We start from the raw sequence: 21243 nt of genomic DNA on the forward strand, positions 1-21243 counted from the left end.
CTGTGCATCTGTGAGGACCTCTGCTGGGCCAACTCGCTGGCACTGCTTTTGGCCCCGCCGTGACTGTGGGGGCACCGGCCATTGACCCTGCTGGCCCTCAGGTGTCTTCACCAGGCCCCCGGCGCAGGCCCCCTGACTGGGGTCACGTCCCAGGACTGCAGTGGTCATGCACCTGGGCCAGCTGCAGGACCCAGGGAGGCGGCTCAGCCGCTGGCCTGGCCCGGCCCCCGTGAGTGTGTGTCCACAGAGATGGAAGCTGCACAAGCCAGACCTGTCCCAGCTGCAGGAGGACAATTCCTTTAGGTGTCTCACGGCGCTCAGTTTAGGAACTGTCAGCAGAGGTGTGCTCCAGAGGCGTGGGCTGTGGTTTCAGTCCCCCCCGCAGCTGTTCCTCCCCCGGACTCTGCTCGAGAGCACACGAGCCCACTGGGCAGGAAGGAGCTGGGGACCAGGGCGAGCGGCCCCGCACGGCCCACAGCTCTCAGACGCCACGTCCCGGCTCCCAGCCCATCTCCCCACCTTCTGCTTCCTCTCCTCTTCCTCGCCCCCAGTCTGGAAATACTTTAAAATGTACAAGCCAGTAGCCTCTGTATTGGAGTATATATATATATGAAGGCTTTACAAGCTTCAAAATAGTTTTTTAACATCAGGTCCATGGGAATATTGACAGTTTCTCATAATACTTCATAGCACAGAAAACAAAATATGGCCATGCTACCAAATAGTTCAGGTATATTTCTGGCAACTCAATTTCTCTTTTTCTGGTTTATCTGTTGTTTTTTCATTGTCAAATCATTTTCCAGTATAATGAAGTTAGCCTAATAGGGCTGTTATTAGCCATAAGTGAACGCATTACTTCACTGGAAATCAATGGCACCTGGGAAAAATTTGCACCTACTTTATTAAGACTCAGTTCTCCTTCATGGCTGTGGTATGTGGACTGTTAAAATTCTAACACAAAGAAATAACCAGTACAGTTTTTTAAAAGACTGAGAAAGCTCCGTCTGAGACAAGTGGGATATTTTGTTTATACTGTATAATTTTTTTAATTGGAGTAGGATTGCTTTACAATGTTGTTAGGTTCTGCTGGACGACAATATGAATCACCACCCCCCACCCCCCGACCACCACCTGGGTCAGCACAGAGCACCGGGCGGAGCCCCCTGTGCTACACAGGCCTCCCCCTACACATGGTAATGTATGTAAGTCCACTTGTCACCTGGAGAAGTGGGGTCCTTTAACAGTGACTATTAATAACAATAATGAGGTGGCCCCACTCAGTTTCCTCTCGAGGAGTGAGGCCCTGGCAGCCAGCACTTACTGAGTCCTCAGCTCAGTGTGAGGCACTCACGAGCCAAGCACCACCTCCTTTATTTTGCAACAACCTCATGAAGAAGGGTGCTGATCCACAGCAGCTGTCGCACCTACTCATCACGGCTGTTCTCTCGGAAGCAGGCACACACAGTAAGTAATGAGTGGGCATGGCTGTTCCACAGGGGTTGGGTTTCAGCCAAAGGCTGGAGTTCTGGACTCCTGCTGCCGACACTTGCCCAAGGCTAGGAAGGGGCTGATCCAACATCATTCTCTTTTACTTTGACAACCAGTGAAGGACATGCATCAGCCACTCAACTTTCTCCTCAATAGGTTCTCTTTTCTGCTCACTAGCTCCTCAGAGCATTCACCTTTCTCTTTTCAGAGCTGACCTTATGCTCACCTCACCGCCCCCATCACGGCCACCTCCCTGCTCAGGACACCCCAGCGGTATACACATGTCCCCCCTCTTGAATCTCCCTCCCACCCCTCTGGGTTGTCACAGGGCACCGATTAACCTGCTTGTGTCAGACAGCAGATTCCCACAGGCTATCTATTTTACATATGGTAATGTATGTTTCAGTGTTACTCTTTCAATTTGTCCCTCCCTCTCCTTCCCCTACTGTGTCTGAGGCCTCTTTTAATTAAACTAAAGGCAGGATGGTTGGCTCTGCACCTCCCTAAACCCTGGGACAGGGACACATATACACACTACCCACGGATCTCACACGTGTTTCCTGGAGTTCAGAACATTAACTGGCAGAGGGAGCAGTTTTCCCAGCTTGCAGGTCTGAGCTGAAGAACCAGTCACGACCTTCAGACTCCTGCCTCAATCACCACACCTCACCACCGATGCTGTTGTTTTTTAAAAGCCCAGAGCTGGTCATTGATTGGACCCGGGGGGCAGGGCTGGCTATGTAATTTGCAGGAGGTGGCCCTAGTGCTAAAGAACTTGCCTGCCAGTGCAGGAGAGATCAGAGACAGTGCCATCCCCACGCAGGGATTAGAGGAGGGAATGGCACCCCTCCAGTATTCCTGTCTGGAGAGTCCCGTGGACAGAGGAGCCTGGCGGGCTACAGTCCACGGGGTCGCAAAGAGTCAGACTGGACTGAAGCGACTTAGCTGGCAGTGCAAACGAGAACGCAGCAGCCGCGGGTCAGCGCGATCCTCTGTGGGCCCCCGGGGGCGGGGACTGGCCGCGGGCAGCCCACCCATTGGCTCGCTGCTGACCTATGGGGTGAAAGGTCCTCGGCCCGGCCAATCGGATGTCTTTCCTCTGGAATTTAACGGGAAAGACAGCGGCTGCCCGTTGCAAAGAAAAGAAACCAAAGTCATATAAAAGATTTCCCAAACCTGCTGACAGTTTCTCCCCACACAGCGGCAAGAATGACCTTCTTAACATCAAACCCGACGCGATCTTTCCGCCACTTGCAACCACCCGTCCACCCTCCCTCTAAACACGGCCCCGCTCCGTCACTCCCTCACGCCACTCCGGCACACTGTGCCTTTTTGTTTCCTGAACAGACCGAGCTTGTTCAAGGTAAATGAGTCACACAGGCTGTTTCGTCGGCCCCGCCAGCCTCCCTCTTCCTCCTCAGCTCTTAAAGGTCAGCTGCCGAGAGGCCCTCCCTCCGCACCTGGCTGAAGGCGGTCCTCCGGTCAGCCCCCTGCGTTCGCGCCTCCCCAGGTGCAACCGTTTATTTTTGTTGGTCTACGTTTGCTGTCTGCCTCCCTCGCAGAATCTCAGCTCTGGGGGAGGCGGGGCCTTGCTTGCTGAGTTCATCTCTACCACCCTACCTGGTAAATTACAGGAACTCCAACATACTGTAGGATAAACGAGTAATTGTGTGATTGTGTACTTTCTCAACGGTCGTTCCTGTTACGCAGGAACCTCTTGGTTTTATGTGTTTGTTTTGAATCTGGGCACACTATTGAATTTCCTCATTAGCTCCAAATGCTTTTCTGTTAATCCATTTGGGAATTCTGGCTATAGATAATGACATCTTACAAAGATATTAATTCTGCCCTCTCCAAAAGTTATATAATTTATTTCTATTTCCTGTCTCATTGCTTCCGTGCCATAGTAGTGTGACTGATGAAAATTATGAAGCTCTGGGGGCATACAGGAACTAACAGCAGGATGACTAGCTGAGGAGTGGAAGCACTTATTTTAAGCATGGTGTGATAATGGCCTGCGCTGAAGACATAGGAAGGAAAGAGAGTGGCTGGAAATTACTCAGATAAAGGATTGGTGAGACTTAATAATGGGAAAAGGCAGAAGAAAGGGGGAAAATTCTCAAAACTCCAATCTGAATCAAGATACTGTTAATGCATTGGCTCCCAGACCACTTAATCTCAGACTAAGAGAATATCCACATTTTTTAAAGGAGGAAAGAGTTGATATAGCCAACTGTTTATCTAATGCCCATTTTTAACTACTGAACACTACCACGGTCATTTAAGACCCCCAAAATTAAGGATGTATCTGAAAATCAATAGCCTTATGAAAAAAGAAGCAAGAAAATTAGAATTCTCATTATAGAAATGGTTTTGAGAACAGGAATTGAAGAAAATTGACAGCTATGGCTCTAGGCTCTGACACTGTCTACATCCAAAATATAACAGTTTTCCCAGCATCTTACAAAGGGGGTCTCACTTAGTCATCCTAACAGCACCCTGTAGTAGGTAACAGACATGCCAAACATGTGTCTGGAGCGCTCCCATTTGCAGAGCTTTGATGCCCACCTTCCAACATCACCATGCAATTTACAGCCCATCAAGCCCTCTCCTGTTTTCTCCGCCCCGCCCCCTGAACCTGTCACCCACCTCTCGGTTCCTGCGCAGACCTCCGTCCCAGTCTAGTCTGCTTGGAGGACTGCTGTTCATCAGGCGGAGAATGGCGTTCATCCTCTTCCCAGAGGGAGGGAAGAAGTAAAGGCCTGTGCACAGGCCACACGGCGGTTGGCGTGGTGAAAGTTACACAATATAAAACATGCTATTTGAACCATTTAACCTGTACAGTTCAGAGGCACTAAATACATCCACATTGTTGCGCAGCTGGCACCATCGTCCGTCGCCTGAGTTCTTCACCCTCGTCATCTGAAGCTCTGTCCCCATTCCCCTCCCACCTAGCCCCTGGAATCAACCAATGTGCTTTCTGATTCTGTGAATTTGACTAGTCTAGGTATCTCACAGGTAGAATCAAACAGTATGTGCCTGCACCTAATATATGTTGGAATGGATTGTTAAGGTTAATTTGATATTTGTCCTATAAACAGATTGTACTTCTCTTTCCCCCTGTGCTGTATACACCGTAGTACAGTAGTGTAAGTACGTATGGGGGGGATAGATTGGGAGATTGGGGTAGACATATACACACCACTGCGATTGGTGGTGTTTACAGAGGGGAGCTGAAGCCTGGTGGGTGCAGTGGGGACACACCCCCTCAGTTCCATCGTGGAAACCACATGCCTTAAGGCACTGGTCCCCTGAGACCAACCTCCCTGAGCCTCAGTTTCCTCATCTGTACAACCTCACAGGTTTAATGATCAATTACCAACAAATATTTATTGAGTGCCTTCTCAATACCAAGCCAGACACTGCCCATGCCTGGTGGTAGAGGCTCTGCCTCAGAAAAAACAGGACTCATGAAGAGGGGGGAACCAGTGCCTAAAGTTTCACTCAAAATACTGTATGCAGCTCATAGCTAGCCTGGGTCATTCTCTAGAGGAATTTTAAGTCTCTCTAACACACATGCACACACACACCCCCACACACACTCTTCTTTCTTACCTTCACCCTCATAGTGACTTAGTTGAGGGCATTTCAAGGATATAGAGCCCACCTGGACAGAAGTGAGCCCTTCTGCTGAATTTCGAATGCACTGACAGATTTCAAGCTACTGTGGTGGAATTGAGGCCGTGAAGAAGGCAGATATCTGCATTAAAGATGACAACCCTCCCTTTGTAATTAGACATGGCAGTCCTGGGATTTCATACCCTTCTCTTTGATCTGGAGAAACTGAAAAGCTGGACATGTCTGTGAGGAAACTACAGGCAGGAAAATAAGGGGTGATGTTTTCTTTACATCACTGCATTTATCCAAATTACCTTTAACAAGTACACATTGCTCTTTTTATATATCTTTTCTTTCTCTGATACAAGCTCCCTGAGAAACAGAAACAGAATTCCTTTTATAGGAGGGAAAAAAAAATTTTTTTCCCTCAAAGGTCAAAAACATTTGCATGGGTCAACCCACGTACTTTGTGACCCAGTACCACTTTTCAGTACCCTAGTTTACAGCCATGATCCCCAATCCTTACGCCCTGGGCACAGGCTATCTATCATTTCCATCTCACAAATGAGGAAACCTAGGCTTGGAAAGTCAGGTAGCTTCCCCAGGGCTGCAGAGCAGCCAAAACCCTTGCCCTTTAACTGTGCCACGAGAACGGCCGAGACTGTGAGCTCAGCTCTGACCAGCTCCCCTGTCCCTGCTGTGTCGTTTCCACAGCCTCCATGTACTCGGAGATCCAGAGGGAGCGGGCCGAGATCGGAGGCCTGATGGCCCGGCCAGAATACAGGGAGTGGAACCCAGAGCTCATCAAGCCCAAGAAGCTGCTGAACCCCGTGAAGGCCTCCCGGACCCACCAGGAGATGCACCGCGAGCTGCTCATGAACCACAGAAGGTGGGAGAGGAGCGCGGCTGCCTGAGATGATCACTGAGGCTCGGGGAGGTGCCCCTTCCTCCCCCCCGTGAAAGGCAGGCCTGGTAGTCCGGGGCTCTGAGAGACGGGGCAGGTCTGAGGGTGCACCGTGGAGGTCCAGAAGCCCCGTAATCCCGCCTAGTCAGCCATGGGTGCCTGCCCTCACAGAGGAGACCGATGTTTGACCAGATGGTGGGATGGGTGCTTTGAGGAGCCACCAGCCTGGGCTCCAGGGAGGAAGTGATGCCTCAGCTAGGGCTGGAAGGGCGGGTGGGAGTCAGCCGGGGTCGGAGGTGGGCCCCGGCCGCGAGCAGCAGATGGATGAGGACGTGAGTGTGCACAGGAACCTGGAGGATCTCCGAGTGACTGAAGATTGGGGGGGGGGCCAGAGGAGAATGTGGCCTGTGAAGGGTCCCAATGCGGGGTGTCACCGTGGTCGAGGAGGTAGGAGTGGAGCAAGCAGTGGGCCAGGCTGGAGCTGGGAGCCCTGGGACCACTGGGTGACTGAGCTGAAAGGGCAGGCTTCCCAGGTGGCACAGTGGTAAAGAATCTGCCCGCCAATGCAGGAGACACAAGAGACGCAGGTTTGATCCTGGGTCAGGAAGATCCCCTGCAGGAAGAAATGGCAACCGACTCCAGTATTCTTATCTAGAAAAATCCCATGGACGGAGAAGTCTTGCAGGCTGCAGTCCATGAGGTTGCAAAAAGAGTCAGACACGACTGAGGCGGCCGAGCTCCCTTAGGCTCCCTTCCTAAGAGGGCCTCTGCCCAGCAGCACCAGGACGAAGGTTGCAAAGCCTCCGCAGCGCCCTCTAGTGTTAGTTTTTGGTATTGACGCCGGCGGTGATTGTTGTCCTTATTTTCAACTAACGTACCTTCCAGCAGATCTCATTTTTCATCCTCTGTGTTGTCCTCCTGCCCCTTAGTTACACTAGTCTCTCTGTATTCACCGGGACTTGTTCCAGGGCCCGCCCCCCCACAGAACCCAAAAACTCAAGGGCCTTGTATAAAGTGGCATTGCACGAATTCAATCTGGAAACGGAGGGTTGACTGTGTGTGTATTGGAAGTACTTTGTCAAGATCCCTTTTAGAGTCATCCCTTTTAAAATCACCACAGTTTAAAAAACAGAAGCCTAAAGACAAATCAGGGCAAATGTTTGCAATATAAATGACGAAAATATGTACATTATCTCTTACAAATCCATGAAGAAGAAATGAACAGAAGATAGGTACAGTTAGTTCACAGAACAAACAAAAGGAGCGGGCACCCTTCTCCAAGCTGCTCCACCAGACCCTTTTTGCCTACCAGATTCTGCAAGACAAGAAGATGGGACAGTAAGGAGAAACAGATGCTCTGAAATACTGTTGACAAAAGTTATAAATTGGATAACCTTTTCTAAGGAGCAGATGGGAACATGTAACCAAAATCTTTGAAGAGAGCCTGACCCAGCAATTCTACGTCTAGAAACTTACCCTGAGAAAATAACCAGTAATATTCTACAGCCTGGTCTCTGTGCTCAGACAGGCCCCGGCACAGACCACCTCCCCCCCCCCCCCACCCCCACTTCAGTCTGTGGCACCTGTGATGGGGAGTGGAGTCTCAAGTCTAGGGGCCTCCCTTCCCTGTTCCCTGGGACAGTCATGCTTTCCCGGTACTGGCTGAGGCCAGTGCAGCCCTGGGTGCAGAGTGGGGGGAGTCTCCTAACGCCTCCCCCCCACCCCCTCCCCAGGGGCCTGGGTGTGGACAGCAAGCCGGAGCTGCAGCGCGTCCTGGAGCACCGTCGGCGGAACCAGCTCATCAAGAAGAAGAAGGAGGAGCTGGAGGCCAAGCGGCTGCAGTGCCCCTTCGAGCAGGAGCTGCTGAGACGGCAGCAGAGGTTGAACCAGGTGGGTGGGGGCCCCAGACCCCGCCCCAGCTTCCTCCAAGACCACCTGCTGGCCCGGGGAGGCCTGCAGTCACAGCTGACAAGGAGGCTGAGCCAGACGAGGACTGGACCCAGAGTCCACGCCTGGCCGGTGTCCTCACTCGGCCACTCCCTTCGCTGTGTGACTTTGGACCAGTAGCTTCCCCTCTCTGAACCGGTTTTCTCATTGGCCCAATCTGTTGTACGCTGATTCTGATTATCTTCTCACAGCTGCCCTCTGAGCCCAGAGGAGTTACCATTTTAGAAATAAGGAACCTAGGGCTCAGATGAGGTCTGCAATTTGAAGCGGGCTTCCTGGGGAGAACACAGTCCCCTGCTCTGTCCCCTCAGCTTCCAAGCTGGTGGGAGAACTGATCCTGGTTGTTTCCCCAGAGAGGACCCTGGGTCCAAACCCAGAGGTTTTTGAGTGGGACTCTCCCTTGCCCACCCACCTCTCATCTCTGCTTCTCTCCCCTTCAGCTGGAGAAACCCCCAGAAAAGGAAGAGGACCATGCCCCTGAATTTATTAAAGTCAGGGAAAACCTGCGGAGAATCACCACTTTGACCAGTGGAGAGAGGGCACTGTAGAGCCGGCTCCCGGAGCTCCAGCGCCCCCCAGCCCACCCGGCCCCCACCGCGCCCTCCAGCCCTCCTGTACGCGGCAGCCCTGGCCCCCAGACCCGGCTCTGCGGCGTTCACGCTCGCTCCTGGAAAAACGCATCGCCCCAGAGGGCTGCCCCGCCGCCCCACCCCCAGAAGACGGGGGATCCTGAATGCAGGCTTTTCCTTCTAGCGCTCACCGCTCCTGCTCCAAGCAGCAGCCACTGCTGAGGGAGCTTTCCCCAGGCTCCCTCCTTGAGGGGCTGCTGAGCCCTGCCAGGATGCTTCGGGCAGAGCTGAGAAGGGACCGGTGCCCCTCTGGCTGGACGAGCTGTCCATTCTGCCCAGGCCCCATGGGGGGCACTTACCTTGAAAGCCTGAGGGGAGAACGGTATGTCCTAAGGAAGGGCGGGGTGGCCCAAGGCCGCCCTCCAAGGCAGAGGCGCACTAACAAAGTCAGCTTCGGCCTCTCCCCACCCCTTCACCTTCATCCCTCCATGCTCCCCCTGCCCCCATCCTACCCCATCCAGACCCTGTAACCACAGCAGCCCAGGGCTGCAGCCGCTCTGCTTCTGGAAGTTAGAACAGTGCTACTTGAACTTTACTGTGCCTATGATTACCAGGGCCCTTTGCTAGAAGACGGCTTCTGATCCCGCAGGCTGGGGTGAGAGCTGAGAATCTTGTTTCTAACAAGCTCCTGGACTGCCACTCTGAGGCCCACACTGTCCCTGGAAAAATGCAGGATCCGAGGCGAATATATAAGTCCCCCCCGCCCCAGCTCCCGTGACCCCCATCCTGGAGATTCCCATCCGCCTCTAAGGCGCTCTTTATTTTCCTCCCACCCCAGGGGCCCTGGGCCCGGGAACACCCCTAGCTAGGAAGTGGTGTTGGTTATGTGACCAGAGATGCATGTAATTGCCAATCTGCCTTTCTCACCATACTGATGCAATTCTAGCCAAAAAAACTCACAAAACTTTTTTAAAAGAACCTTTCCCCAAAGTCTACAAAAAGCAAATATATAGTGATTTTCAACAGGCTTTGGAAAACATAAAAAACCAGTCTGAAGGCCCCACCACCACCCTGACACCCTGGCCCCGCTGATCGGCCTGAGGCCCACACCAGACTCGGTTTCTGTCGCCTGAGGCCAACTCCGTGAACTCAGTCACGCGTTCTTCCTCCAAACTCACCTCCCAGCACTAGACCAAATGTTTGAACTTTCACTTCTGTCCCATATTTAAAGATCTGGAGACCCACCAGGCCTTTTCCTTTTCCCCTGAAGAATAAAACCCCTGCCCCATAGCTCAGTTGGTAAAGAATCCGTCTGCAATATGGGAGACCTGGGTTCAATTCCTGGGTTGGGAAGTTTCCCTGGAGAAGGAAATGGCTACCCACTCCAGTGTTCTTGCCTGGAGAATCCCATGGTCAGAGGAGCCTGGCGGCTTACAGTTCATGGGATCGCAAGAGTCGGACATGACTTTGTGCTAGGTAACAGGGCACTAGTAGAAAAGCATTTCCTTTTACCCCCCACCCCGCCCACCAAGACTGCTGGACAGAGCTGCCGCTGGGATGCAGTCTGGCACCTGGACCGAAGGTGGGAGGGAAGGGACCGCCCTGGGTGGCTGGAGGGTGACCAGAGACATCGTCCTTCTCCTGTGTGTGGAGGGGCGTGAATATAGACATGCTGGCTCTAAAAGGCTCTTGAATGTGACCATTTTGGTAAGAAGGAGGAGGGAACACTGTTTTACATGTGTGTCTGGCAAGGGTCATGCTAAAAATGTACAACCCCTGACCACCACTTCCCCAAAGAAGTCGCCCCATGTCATTCAGACCTGAGGAGAACGAGACCGAGCCTCTAGGATGGAGTAGCCCCCAAGGGAATGCTTGGGGGTTCACCGTGGGCCCGAGAGGTGCTCCATGGGGGCAGCAGGGCACAGAGACAAAGCCCTGGCAGTATTAGAACAGACCTCGAGTACCACGGCGTCCACCGAGCCCGACAGACACCCTTGATCCTGCCCCAGGGCTCAGTCTCCACTCCTCCTCTCCAGCCATCTCCCACAGCAGAGGCTGCAAACACAGCGTCTCACTGCTGCAGCCTCCTCTGCAGTTTGGGGCGACCATGAGACCAGGTATGGCCAGTGACATTTACAACGAAGTCTACAGGGGGTCCTGGAAAGCTTGTTGTTCTGACAAAACAGACAGACTGGGTAACACCCCACTGCCCCTCCCTCCCTTCATTGAGGCTGGGATGGCTGGAGCCACAGCAGCCATGTTGCAACTATGAGGAAAAAGGCCGAGAGAATCTCAAAGACACGGGCCCGACTGTCATGCAACCAAGCCAATGCCAGCAGCCATCCTCCTCCCAGATTCTTGTAAATACAAATAAATCCCCCTTGTTTAAGCTACTGTTGGTCAGTCTCTATTCTGTGGAAAAACATTCCTAACAGAAGCCCAGCTCTGCAGCCCAGAGTTACCTGCAGAATGTCCTGAAAGCCAGGTTCCCCTCTGCCATCAGAAACCTACTGGATCAGGACCCCCAGCAACAGTGCTGAGGGTCTGTTTCTGCAGCTCTGCCGGGCAGCCTACACGGCACAGGTCTGCGAACAGGTGTTTGGGCGTCACCGACTCACATCAAAAGTACGTGCTGAGAGCCTCCTCAGTGGCAGGAGACGTGCCACGTGTGGGGGACATGCCTGGATCGCTGCGGGGCCGCCGCCTCCTGCTGACCCTGCTTGTGCCCCTGCCCCCCACAACCTGTTCTCGACAGCAGCTGAAGTGTTAACAATCCTGTTTAAGATCTAAGGCTTGTCTGACTCCCAGTCGAGTCCTTCCTGTGACCTAGAAGGTCCTGTGCATCCTGCTCTCTCTCTCACCTCTGCCCCACTTCCCACCACCCTCCCCTTCCTCACCCAGCTCCAGCCAGGCCACCCCCTGCCCCGCACGCCCTGCCTGTCCACCTGCTCTGCCCCGGGCCAGGACCAGCCTTCCCTCCCAGAGCCACACAGTGCACTCCCTCGCATTCTTCAGGTCTTTTTCATGCTCTTCCTAAACCGGGTCCCCTGGGTCACCCTTGCTAGAATCTCAACACCTCTGACACTCTTCCTGTCCCTCCTTGCCACTTGTCCCCATCTACCATGTATTCCCTTCCCCGTGTGTCTCTCCTAAGGATAATGTTGGCTCCACGAGGGCAGAGATGTGTGTCTGTCTTGTTTATGGTGAATCTCAAACGGCTATCCTCCTTCCCTGCCAGCAGATGGCCTCCCTGGTGCCACTCTGGCAGCTGGGCCCCAGGAAAAGCCCAGCCCACCCCCACTCACAGCTCAGAGAACCCCAGCCCCCCCACTCACGGCTCTGAGAACCCCAGCCCCCCCACTCACGGCTCTGAGAACCCCAGTCCCCCCACTCACGGCTCTGAGAACCCCAGCACCCCCACTCACGGCTCAGAGAACCCCAGCCCCCCCACTCACGGTTCTGAGGACCCCAGCACCCCCACTCACGGCTCTGAGAACCCCAGCCCCCTCACTCACGGCTCTGAGAACAGGTGCCGTCTGCTGAGCGCACGGGGCACACAACAGGTGCTCAGTACACGTCTGCTGAAGGGGCGAGAACCCCTCCTCCTCCCCCGTCTTCTGCCGCAGCACCTCCAGCCTCCTCCCAGGCGCAGGGTGCAGCCCCGTCCTCGCCTGCGCCCGCCTCCGCCACGCTGACCCCCGCCCCCGCCACGCTGACCCCCGCCCGGAGCTGTCCGTTTGGTTCAGCAGCTCTCCTCCGGCTTCCCGGGCTTCTGTCGGCGCGCCTGGGCCCTACCAGCACTTGTGCCTTCAGGATGCACGGTGGAGCTGCGTGGCTCCCACCACCCACTTTCTGGGCACCCCCAGAGTTAGGCCATCCCTGAAGGCAAAGGTCAGGCATCACCCTGTCCTAGAGATCTTGGAGAAGGAGAGGCCCGAGGCTGTAGCTGAGACGGCAGACCGTGCCCTAAACGGGGAGCCGAGAGCAGTGAGCCCTGTTCACACCGAGGTCACACTCACAGCCACCAGACCACAAGTCCCGTCTGGGTCTGAGACACCCTCTTCAGTGGCAGACCGGCTGTGACGCTGGCGGTAAAGAATCTGCCTGCCGAAGCAAGAGACACGAGACAAGGGCCCGATCCCTGGGTGGGGAAGATCACACACACACACACACCAAACACAAAACCTGGGGGACGTACCTGCTGCTCTGTGGCTAAGACTCCACACTCCCAATGCAGAGTGCCCAGGTTCAATCCCTGGGAGGGAATGCCACAATTAAGACCCGGAGCAACCAAAGAAATATAAAAAAAAAAACCACCACCACCTTGGGAGAGAGACGGGAGCACTCAGGAGGCGAAGGGATGCCTCCTCCCCGGCTCCGCTGTGTGTGCTCCGGGGGCGCTTTCACAGGCCCAGCTCACCACACTTGACATTATACAGATTCCAGGCCTCATGAGCGCAGGGACCCACCTGACTGCCCCCCCTTAGCACTCCCAACCAGGGCTCTGCACACAGTGTGTGTTCACAAAAGCTGTGACTAGCTATCATTTACGATTACCCATAAATGTGACACCTCATCCATGCTCTGACTGCACTACGGACGGCCAGCACGGTCACCACCCGCAACAGTCTGATCTCATCCTCCCTGTTATGCAGATGAAGAAACCAAGGCTCAGGTAAGTTAAAAGACCTGATCGTTCTTGTTGCTCAGTCGCGTCCAACTCTTTGTGACCCCACGGACTGCAGCACGCCAGGCTTCCCTGTCCTGCACCATCTCCCGGAGCTTGCTCAAACTCACGTTCATTGAGTCAGACCTGAGAGAAGTCACAAAACAATCCCTGGTGGGGGAGAGGAGATTCACACACAGCCGTCTGTCTGAGAAGCCTACAGTTTTCCCACTACAGCCGCGCTCCTAGAAAGGGCTCACGGGGGCCCCTATGCCATCCTTCGGGGCACAGGACTCAGGAACCAAGCTCACCTTCCATTTTCCCATCTGAACTTGAGGTTTCCCTTCCAACCACAAACACAGATGCAGGCCAGCGTACACTGACCTGAGACCTGCGGTGAGGAATGTGTGCGGAGTGTAGACGTGGTCCCACCCCCAGGACCACAAAGCCAGCCAGTCTCTGGGACCGACCGTCACTGCGGGATTCCCGTCCCCTTGCAGAACCAGACCTGTGACTCAGCAGTAGTCTAAACCGTTTGATGTTTCATTGCTCCCAGAGACTCATCAACCAACCTCAAAGCCCCTGCTCCCACCAGGGCCTTGTTTTACAGCGCCCCCTCTTGCTGGGTCTCTTGAGAACAGAACCCTTTCATCCCTGTGGTTGCTGTCCTCACCTCAGCCCGTCACAGCTATCCGTGTTGATGATCGGCTGGCACTCCCCCAGAGAAGACGAGGGGCTGGGCCGTTTTCCAGTACTGGCCCCCTCACTGAATCTGCCCATCCATTTCCCAGAAAGCACGTGAGGAGGGATGAGCAGGACTGCCCGGGGAGAGGCCCTGGCAACCCTGGCTGCTGGGCAACGGTTAAGCTAGCCGGGCTCCCCCTCCAAGGGAGGGCTTCGCACGGGACCGGGGCACCCAGCTCTCCCGTGTGTGTGCCTGAACTAAACTGCTCACTTCCCTGCAAGGTCAGCACCAGGCCTGCCCTGTAAGGAGGGTTAGTTCTGGGCCCACCTCTGGACTCAAGCCCCAGCTCTGCCGATCACTACTTGTCACAAGCCTGGGCAACTCAACTGAATCGTATTTTCCACAGCTGTGACACAGGCAATGATACCTGTACTCACTGAACATTTAGCGTCTGTGCCAGGGACTGGGCTAAATACTCTGTGTGAATCTCCTCGATAATCCCCCAGGACTGTCCTTACCTCCATTTTACAGGAGAATCCAAGGTTTAGAGGCAAAGCAACCGCACGAAAGCACACCGTCAGCAGGCGGCGGGAGCGAGCCGTGAACGCTCTGCCCCGCTCCCCGCCCCCGCCGCCTGCTGGCTTTCCTGCATTAACAGCATCTGCGATAGAGGTTACAGGACAACGTTCTGCAAAGCACCCACATTCCAGCCTTCCCATCTGTTGCCAGAAGCATCCTGCAAGCCTACCAAAGCCAAATGGCTTTCCTTCTTCCTTCTCTTCCAGCAGGTGGCCCAGCCCAAACCAATCTGAGAAGGAAGAGCAGGCCGGGGCCCAGAACCCCAGCCCCATCCCATTCACAGCTTTGAGAGCAGACCGTCCAAACGGGGCACAGGGGTCCACATGCCTGCTCCTGGCCCGGGAAGCTCAGGGAAGGAGCAGGAAAGAGGAAAACATGCATTAAGCACCTACTATATGCCTAGCACCTCTTAAAACACAAGAGAATAGACACAGGGTACTGTGCCCAGGGCCTGGCACATTTCAAGGGGTGGAGGTAACTTCTCCCCCCATTTCTGCCGCCCCTTCTTAGGATACTGTGACGGGGGCACAGCATGGCTGTTACGGGCCAGGCCGCAGAGCCAGACACACTTTGGACTTGGGCGTGGCACAGGGGACCTGGTCTTGCCATTTGTCATATGGGCGGTGACCCTGACACTTCACTTACCATCTCTGAGTTTCTCATCAGTTAAATGAGGGCTCCAGGAGTGCCAGGCTCACAGGCTGTTAAGAGGAATGAATTAACTAACAAACATAATGTGTTCTTTAGGTGTAGGCACACGGCCAGCACTCAAAGTTAATTATCGTCTTCCTTGTCCTCAACAGTTGCTCTCTGTCACGTCTGTCACTGACCAGACCCCTGCAAGTGCTCTTTCCACTGGTTCATTCCTCTTAGGCCCTTAGCTCGTCTGGCACCTACCCCTCCCTCATGGGTGGCCACCACCCCAAGACCCTCCACCCTCCTCCCAGTCCCCTCTTTTGGGCGAGGCATCATCCACACCTTCTGAAACCTCAAAGTAAATAAAGGACATTCTAAAAGAAACACCTCACCAGTACTCTCTGAAGTCTCAAGGTCATAAAAGACACAGACCGAGAATTGGACCAATGGAAGGGACAGGACACATAAGCGCAGTGGGGGATCCTGAGCCAGGAAAGAGGTCTGGGCGGGAAACCTGGCAGATCTAGTGTGCAGGAAGAATGAAGTCGGCGGGATTTCAAACCTGGCACGTTCCAGAGGAAGCGCTGACCCTGACAGCTCCTGGGAGATCACCTCTGAGCCCTCAGAACAGCCTGCCTGCAAAGAGAGCCTCTGTTCACCTGGGGCCCTGGGCCATGCCAGGCAATCCCCACTAACGGCGTGATTCGTGTGTGGCCGTGGGTTATGCTGGATCACGGTTTCTGGAAGGGCTGGAGACTGAGGAACTGAGATGAGCCACACCAACCTCCCATAGCTCTGGGACGCGAGCACTATAACCCGGGACAAGGCTGTGCTGAGCCGGCCTGGGCGTAGGTTCCACGTGCATGCCGCCACAGGGAGAAGGACTGCTGTCCACACAACTCAGCAGGGCGGGCGCCACTGGAAGGCCGTGCCGGGCCTCTGCTGGACTCCGCCCTACCTGCCTTTTCCTTGGCTGATTTGAATCTATATCCTTTTGCAGTAAAAAAAAAAACATGATCATGAATAAAACAGGTATCCTGAGTTCTGAGTCCCTCAAGCAAATCACTGAAGCAGCAGGTGAACCTGGGGACCTTCCAACACCCTCAAGTTCTTTTGTTGTTGTTTTTGCAGTTTGTTTGTTTTTTCATTATGAAAGTATGATAACACATCTACAGGAGACGCGGAAGATACAGAACAAAGTTACATATAGTTCCACTCAACTAAGTTCTGAAGATCAGTCAACAGTAGTTCATTGTGGTATTTTCCTGTTTTCCATAATTACACTACAGTTATGTAAAATGCTAACACTACAGGAAGCTGGGTGAAAGGCATACAGAACCCTCTACTAGATTTTTGCAATCTTCTGAAAGTCTAAAGTCATTTTGAAACAAAAAGTTAAAAACAAAGAATAGGGAGACATGAGAAGGTAACTGCCGAGGCTGACTGTTAGGTACCATCTGGAATCATTATATTGCTCTCTCCACTTGTGCACAAGTTTTTAATTTTTTGTAATAAAAAATTTTTTTTAAACTAGAGGAGTCAATAGTTTGGTGCAACAAATTGAAAGGATCCCATCCAAAACATACAAAGCAGAGTCAGCAACAAAGTTGATAAAGAAACCATTGGAACACAGAATTCACCCAACAGCAGAGGAACCTACATTCTGCCCGCCCCCATCTCCCCCCACCCCCCCCCACCCCAGCAGCAGCTGCATGACAGCGGGCCCAGGTGAGCACCCCCAGCCCGGCGCACGCTGGCAGCTGCGAAGCCGGCCGGGCACGTGTACACTGGCCTGCCCTGCACACCCCACCCCGCCGCTGCAGTCCTGCCACAGCCAGCAGGCGTGGGGAGCCCCCATGAGGGACACCCCTTGAGTGTCCACTGTGCATCTGAGTCCCACGAATCATCTCCTACACAAGAGTACTCCTTCAAGACTGGGAGAGGCAGCAGTTTTGAAAAATACATACAGACAAACACACACAGATAAAATGAGGAGACAGAGGAACACGTTCCAATCCAAAGAAGAAGATAAATCCCTGAAAAAAAAGACCTTAATAAGATGGAGGTAAACAATCTACCTGATAAACAGTTCAAAGTAATAATCATTAAGATGCTCACCAATCTCAGGAGAAAAATGGAGGAACACAGTAAGAAGCTGAACAAAGATAAAATATGACAAAGTACCAAAGAGAAGCTACAAATGAACTGAAAAACACACTGGCGGGGTTTGGCAGCAGATTGGATGAAGTAGAAAAATGAATCGGTGAGCTGGAAGACAAGGCAAAGGAAGTCATCTAGAAAGAGCAGCAAAATGAAAAATAAAGCTTAAAAAGTGAAAAGGCCTTAAAGGACTTCTAGGAAAACATCAAGTAGAATAACATTTCCATTAAAGAGGCCCCAGAAGAAGAAGAGAAAGGGCCAGAAAAAAATATTTGAAGAAATAATCGCTGACAACTTCCATAACCTGAGGAAGGAAACAGACATCCAGGTCCAGGAAGCTTAGAGATTTCCAAGGAAGAGAAACTCATGAGAACCCACCATGGCACTATACAATTAAAACAGTGAAAGTTTAGGAGACAGGAAGAATAAAAGCAGCAAGAGAAAAACAACTTACTATGTACAAGGAAAACTCCTTAAGGCTTTAGCAGATTTTTCAGCAGGAAATGTATAAGCCAGAATGGACTGTCATGGGCTGAAAGAGGGGGAAAAAAATTTCCAACCAAGAATTCTCTGCCTGGTAAGGTTATCATTCAAAATTGAAGGAAAGAGTAAAAGTTCTCCAGATACGCAAAAGCTGAAAGAGTTTATGACCACTAAACCAGCCTTACAAGAAATCTTAAAATAACTTCTTTAGGCTGAAAAGAAAAGGTACTGATTAATAAGAAAACATATGAAAGTAAAATTCTCATTGGAAAGGGTAAACATATACTAAAGGGAGGGATAAATTATTTATAAAGCAACAAACTATCAGAAAGAGAAATTAAGAAAATAATCCCATTTACAATTCCATCAAAAAGAATAAAACATCTAGGAATAAATTTAGCCAAGGAGGTAAAAGACCTATACATTGGAAACTAAAATACTGATGACACTGAAGAAGACAGAAATGAAAAAAATATTCCATGCTCATGAACTGGAATAATTAACATGGTTTAAATGTCCATACTACCCAAAGCAATCTACAGATTCAATGCAATCTCTATCAACATTCCAATGGAGCTATAGTAATCAAAACAGCACGGTTCTGGTGCAAAAACATACACACAGATTAATGGAACAGAACTGAGAGCCCAGAAATAAATCCACATATGTATGGATAATTCATTTACAACAAAGGAGCCTAGAACACACAGTGAGGTAAAGACAGTGGATTAAAGAATTGAATGTAAGACCCGAGGCCATAGAAGTCCTACAAGAAAACATAGGTGGTAAGCTTCTTAACACTGGTCTTAGTGACGTTTTTGTAGAACTGACTCCAAAGGCAAGGGAAACAAAAGCAAAAATAAACAAATGGGACTATTATCAAACTAAAAAACTTCTGCACAACGAAGGATAAACTGTCAACAAATTGAAAGGACACCTAACTGAATGGGAGAAGATATCTGCAAATCTTATTCATCAGAGTTGTATTCAAAATAGTAATTAAAAAACCCATAAAGCTCAACAACAACAAAACAACCTGGGCAAAGGACTTGAATAGACACCTTTTCACAGAAGACGCACAGCCAGCCAACAGGCACATGAAAAGATGGTCAACATTCACTGATTATTAGGGAAAGCGAAAGTGTTAGTCACTCAGGAACGCCAGGGACTGCGGCCCCCCAGGCCCCTCTGTCCGTGGAATTTTCAAGGCAAGACTACTGGAGTGGGTTGCCATTTCCTCCTCCAGGGGAATCTTCCCAACCCAGGGATCAAACCCAGGTCTCTGGCATTACAGGTAGATTCTTTATAATCTAAGCCATCAGGGAAGCCCAAAACTGGCTTATCAGGAAGGGGATTATTATAGGGAAAATTGAGATTTCACCTCACATCTGTTAGAATGACTATTATCAAAAAGACAAAAAAAATAACAAGCAACAGAGAGGATGTGGGAAAAAGGGAACCTTCGCACACTGTTGGTCGGATTGTAAATTGGTGCAGCCACTGTGGGCAACAGCATGGAGGTTCCTCAAAAAATTAAGGCTAGGACTATCATACGATCAAGCTATTACACTTCTGGATATTTACCTGAGAAACACAAAAACACTAACTTGAAAAGACATATGCACCGCTATGTTCACTGCAGCATTATTTACAATAGCTAAGTGTCCATCAATGGATGGATGAATAATGCATATGTAGTGTATCTATATACAGTAAAATACTACTCAGTCATGAAAAAGGAAATCCTGCCATTTGTGACAACATGAAGAGACACTGAGGGTATTACATTAGGTAAAAGAAGTCAGAAGGAAAAAAGACAAATACCATATGACTTGACCCTCATGTGGAATCTAAAACAAAACAAGCAAACAAAAACAAACCTATAGATTCAGATAAGCAGTTACCAGAAGGCCAGGGGGCTGGAGGGGTGAACCAAGGGGTAAAGCGGTTCAATTGCATGGTGACTAATGGTAATTAGACTTGGGGGTGGTCATTTTGTAGTGTACAAGATGTCAAATTATAATGCCATATACCTAAAACTTACATAGTAAAATATATAAATTAAAAGAAAAACAAGAGCTTACTCTTAAAACAACCAACATGTGGAAACTATGGCAAAGAGAAATTAGATATTAATTTCCCATAGCCAGTAATAGTATAAATCCCTGGTAGAGAGCAGGCTGGAACCCAGAACTTTGCCCTCCAAACAGTAGGGTCAAGGCCACCTTCCCTGAAGCTGCCACCTTGGGTACAGCCATTGCCAACGGTAACAGGAGACCCAGGGGTCCGGCCCCCCAGTCCCAGCAGGAGCTGGTAGGTGATGTCTCAGAGTTTGGATCCCGCTCCCCTGAGGACAGAAGCCAGGCACTACCTCGGGGGCGTGTGCAGAGCAGTGAGGCCCGCTCCTGAGCAAACACCGCTCATCACAGATGGGAAAGCAGAGACCCACACGGGGAGGGCACCCCCTCAGCTCCCCGTATCTTAGAAGCCCTGCCGGACAGGAGCCCTCGGTCTCCTGACTTCTTTTTCAACTGTGCACAAACGGGGCTAAGAGAAAGTCTTTACCATCAAAAGACCTGGTTCAAAATCCAGCTCTGTAATCTACTTGCTGTGCAAACCTGGGCAAGTGACAATACCACTCCGAGCTTCTTTCCTCCCCTGCAAAATGGGGAGCAGCGTCCTACTCTGCAGGGGTGCTGTGCAGTGCAAGCGAGGGAGCCTACAGATGTCCCACCGCGCTCCCCGAGGCCCGGCTCCCCTCTGGGTCCTACTCAAAGCAGTGCCCAACGCCCGCAGGTGCTCCACAGACATCCGTGCAGGGAGCAAAGGACAGGAGTGTGCAAATACTAATGCTGGGCATAAACAAGACGAGCCAAACCTCAGAGCAGGACCGTGGTTGCTCACAGGACAGAGCAATTCTTTGACTGAAGACACAGGGTCTGTCTCTTCTAAGGTCCTGGGATATTAAAGACTCGAGTTCCTGACGGGGACTGGAGCCTTCAGGAGAGGCAGCAGAAAGGCCGGGATCCCTTTGGAAACAGAGCCCGGCACACAGAGGCGTCGGCTCTGAGATTAGAGGACCGGTCTCTGGCCGCGGCATGTGGGTGGTATAAACAGGGTGGACACATGTATGCGCGCACACACACGGTAAGAGAGGTATGGTCTTTTCTCTCAAAGCAGAAGTCATAAATGAAGAAGTGATTCGCTCTTAGAAGAGCTGAACAGAACGGTATACAGCCGGCTGTGAGTAAGATGTCTAAAATGGTGGCTAGTTTCCAATCCTTTGTTCTTTTCACTTCCTGATTCTCCTTCCTCATAAGAACTTTGGCAGGCTATTTGCTCAGGCTTTATCCTGGACATACACAAAGAACTAAAAGGGTGAGGAAAAGAGTTAACATAAATGCTCCAATCAGGAATTTACAAGCCCTCATGGAGACCAATTGTTAAAAATAAAAACACAATTAGGCAATGTCCGGGAGAGCCTGTAATTCTGTGGTCCTCAATCTAT

The 21243-nt window shown here is 51.6% G+C and overlaps 1 protein-coding gene across 7 annotated transcripts in view; it reads left to right on the forward strand.

The window, feature by feature from the left end:
- The window catches only part of FAM107A (family with sequence similarity 107 member A), an 85629-nt gene extending 77090 nt beyond the window's left edge, over nucleotides 1-8539 (forward strand). For all 7 annotated transcript variants that reach the window (XM_043885464.1, XM_043885465.1, XM_043885466.1 and 4 more), the window contains 3 exons: nucleotides 5821-5995; nucleotides 7744-7900; nucleotides 8398-8539. In XM_043885464.1, coding sequence (XP_043741399.1) covers nucleotides 5821-5995; nucleotides 7744-7900; nucleotides 8398-8505 — 440 coding nt within the window. In that variant the 3' untranslated portion in view covers nucleotides 8506-8539. The remainder of the gene's footprint in view (nucleotides 1-5820; nucleotides 5996-7743; nucleotides 7901-8397) is intronic.
- The last annotated feature ends 12704 nt before the right edge of the window (nucleotides 8540-21243 follow it).

The sequence above is a fragment of the Cervus elaphus genome, chromosome 24 (assembly GCF_910594005.1).
Source record: "Cervus elaphus chromosome 24, mCerEla1.1, whole genome shotgun sequence".
In the NCBI taxonomy this organism is placed as follows: domain Eukaryota; kingdom Metazoa; phylum Chordata; class Mammalia; order Artiodactyla; family Cervidae; genus Cervus; species Cervus elaphus.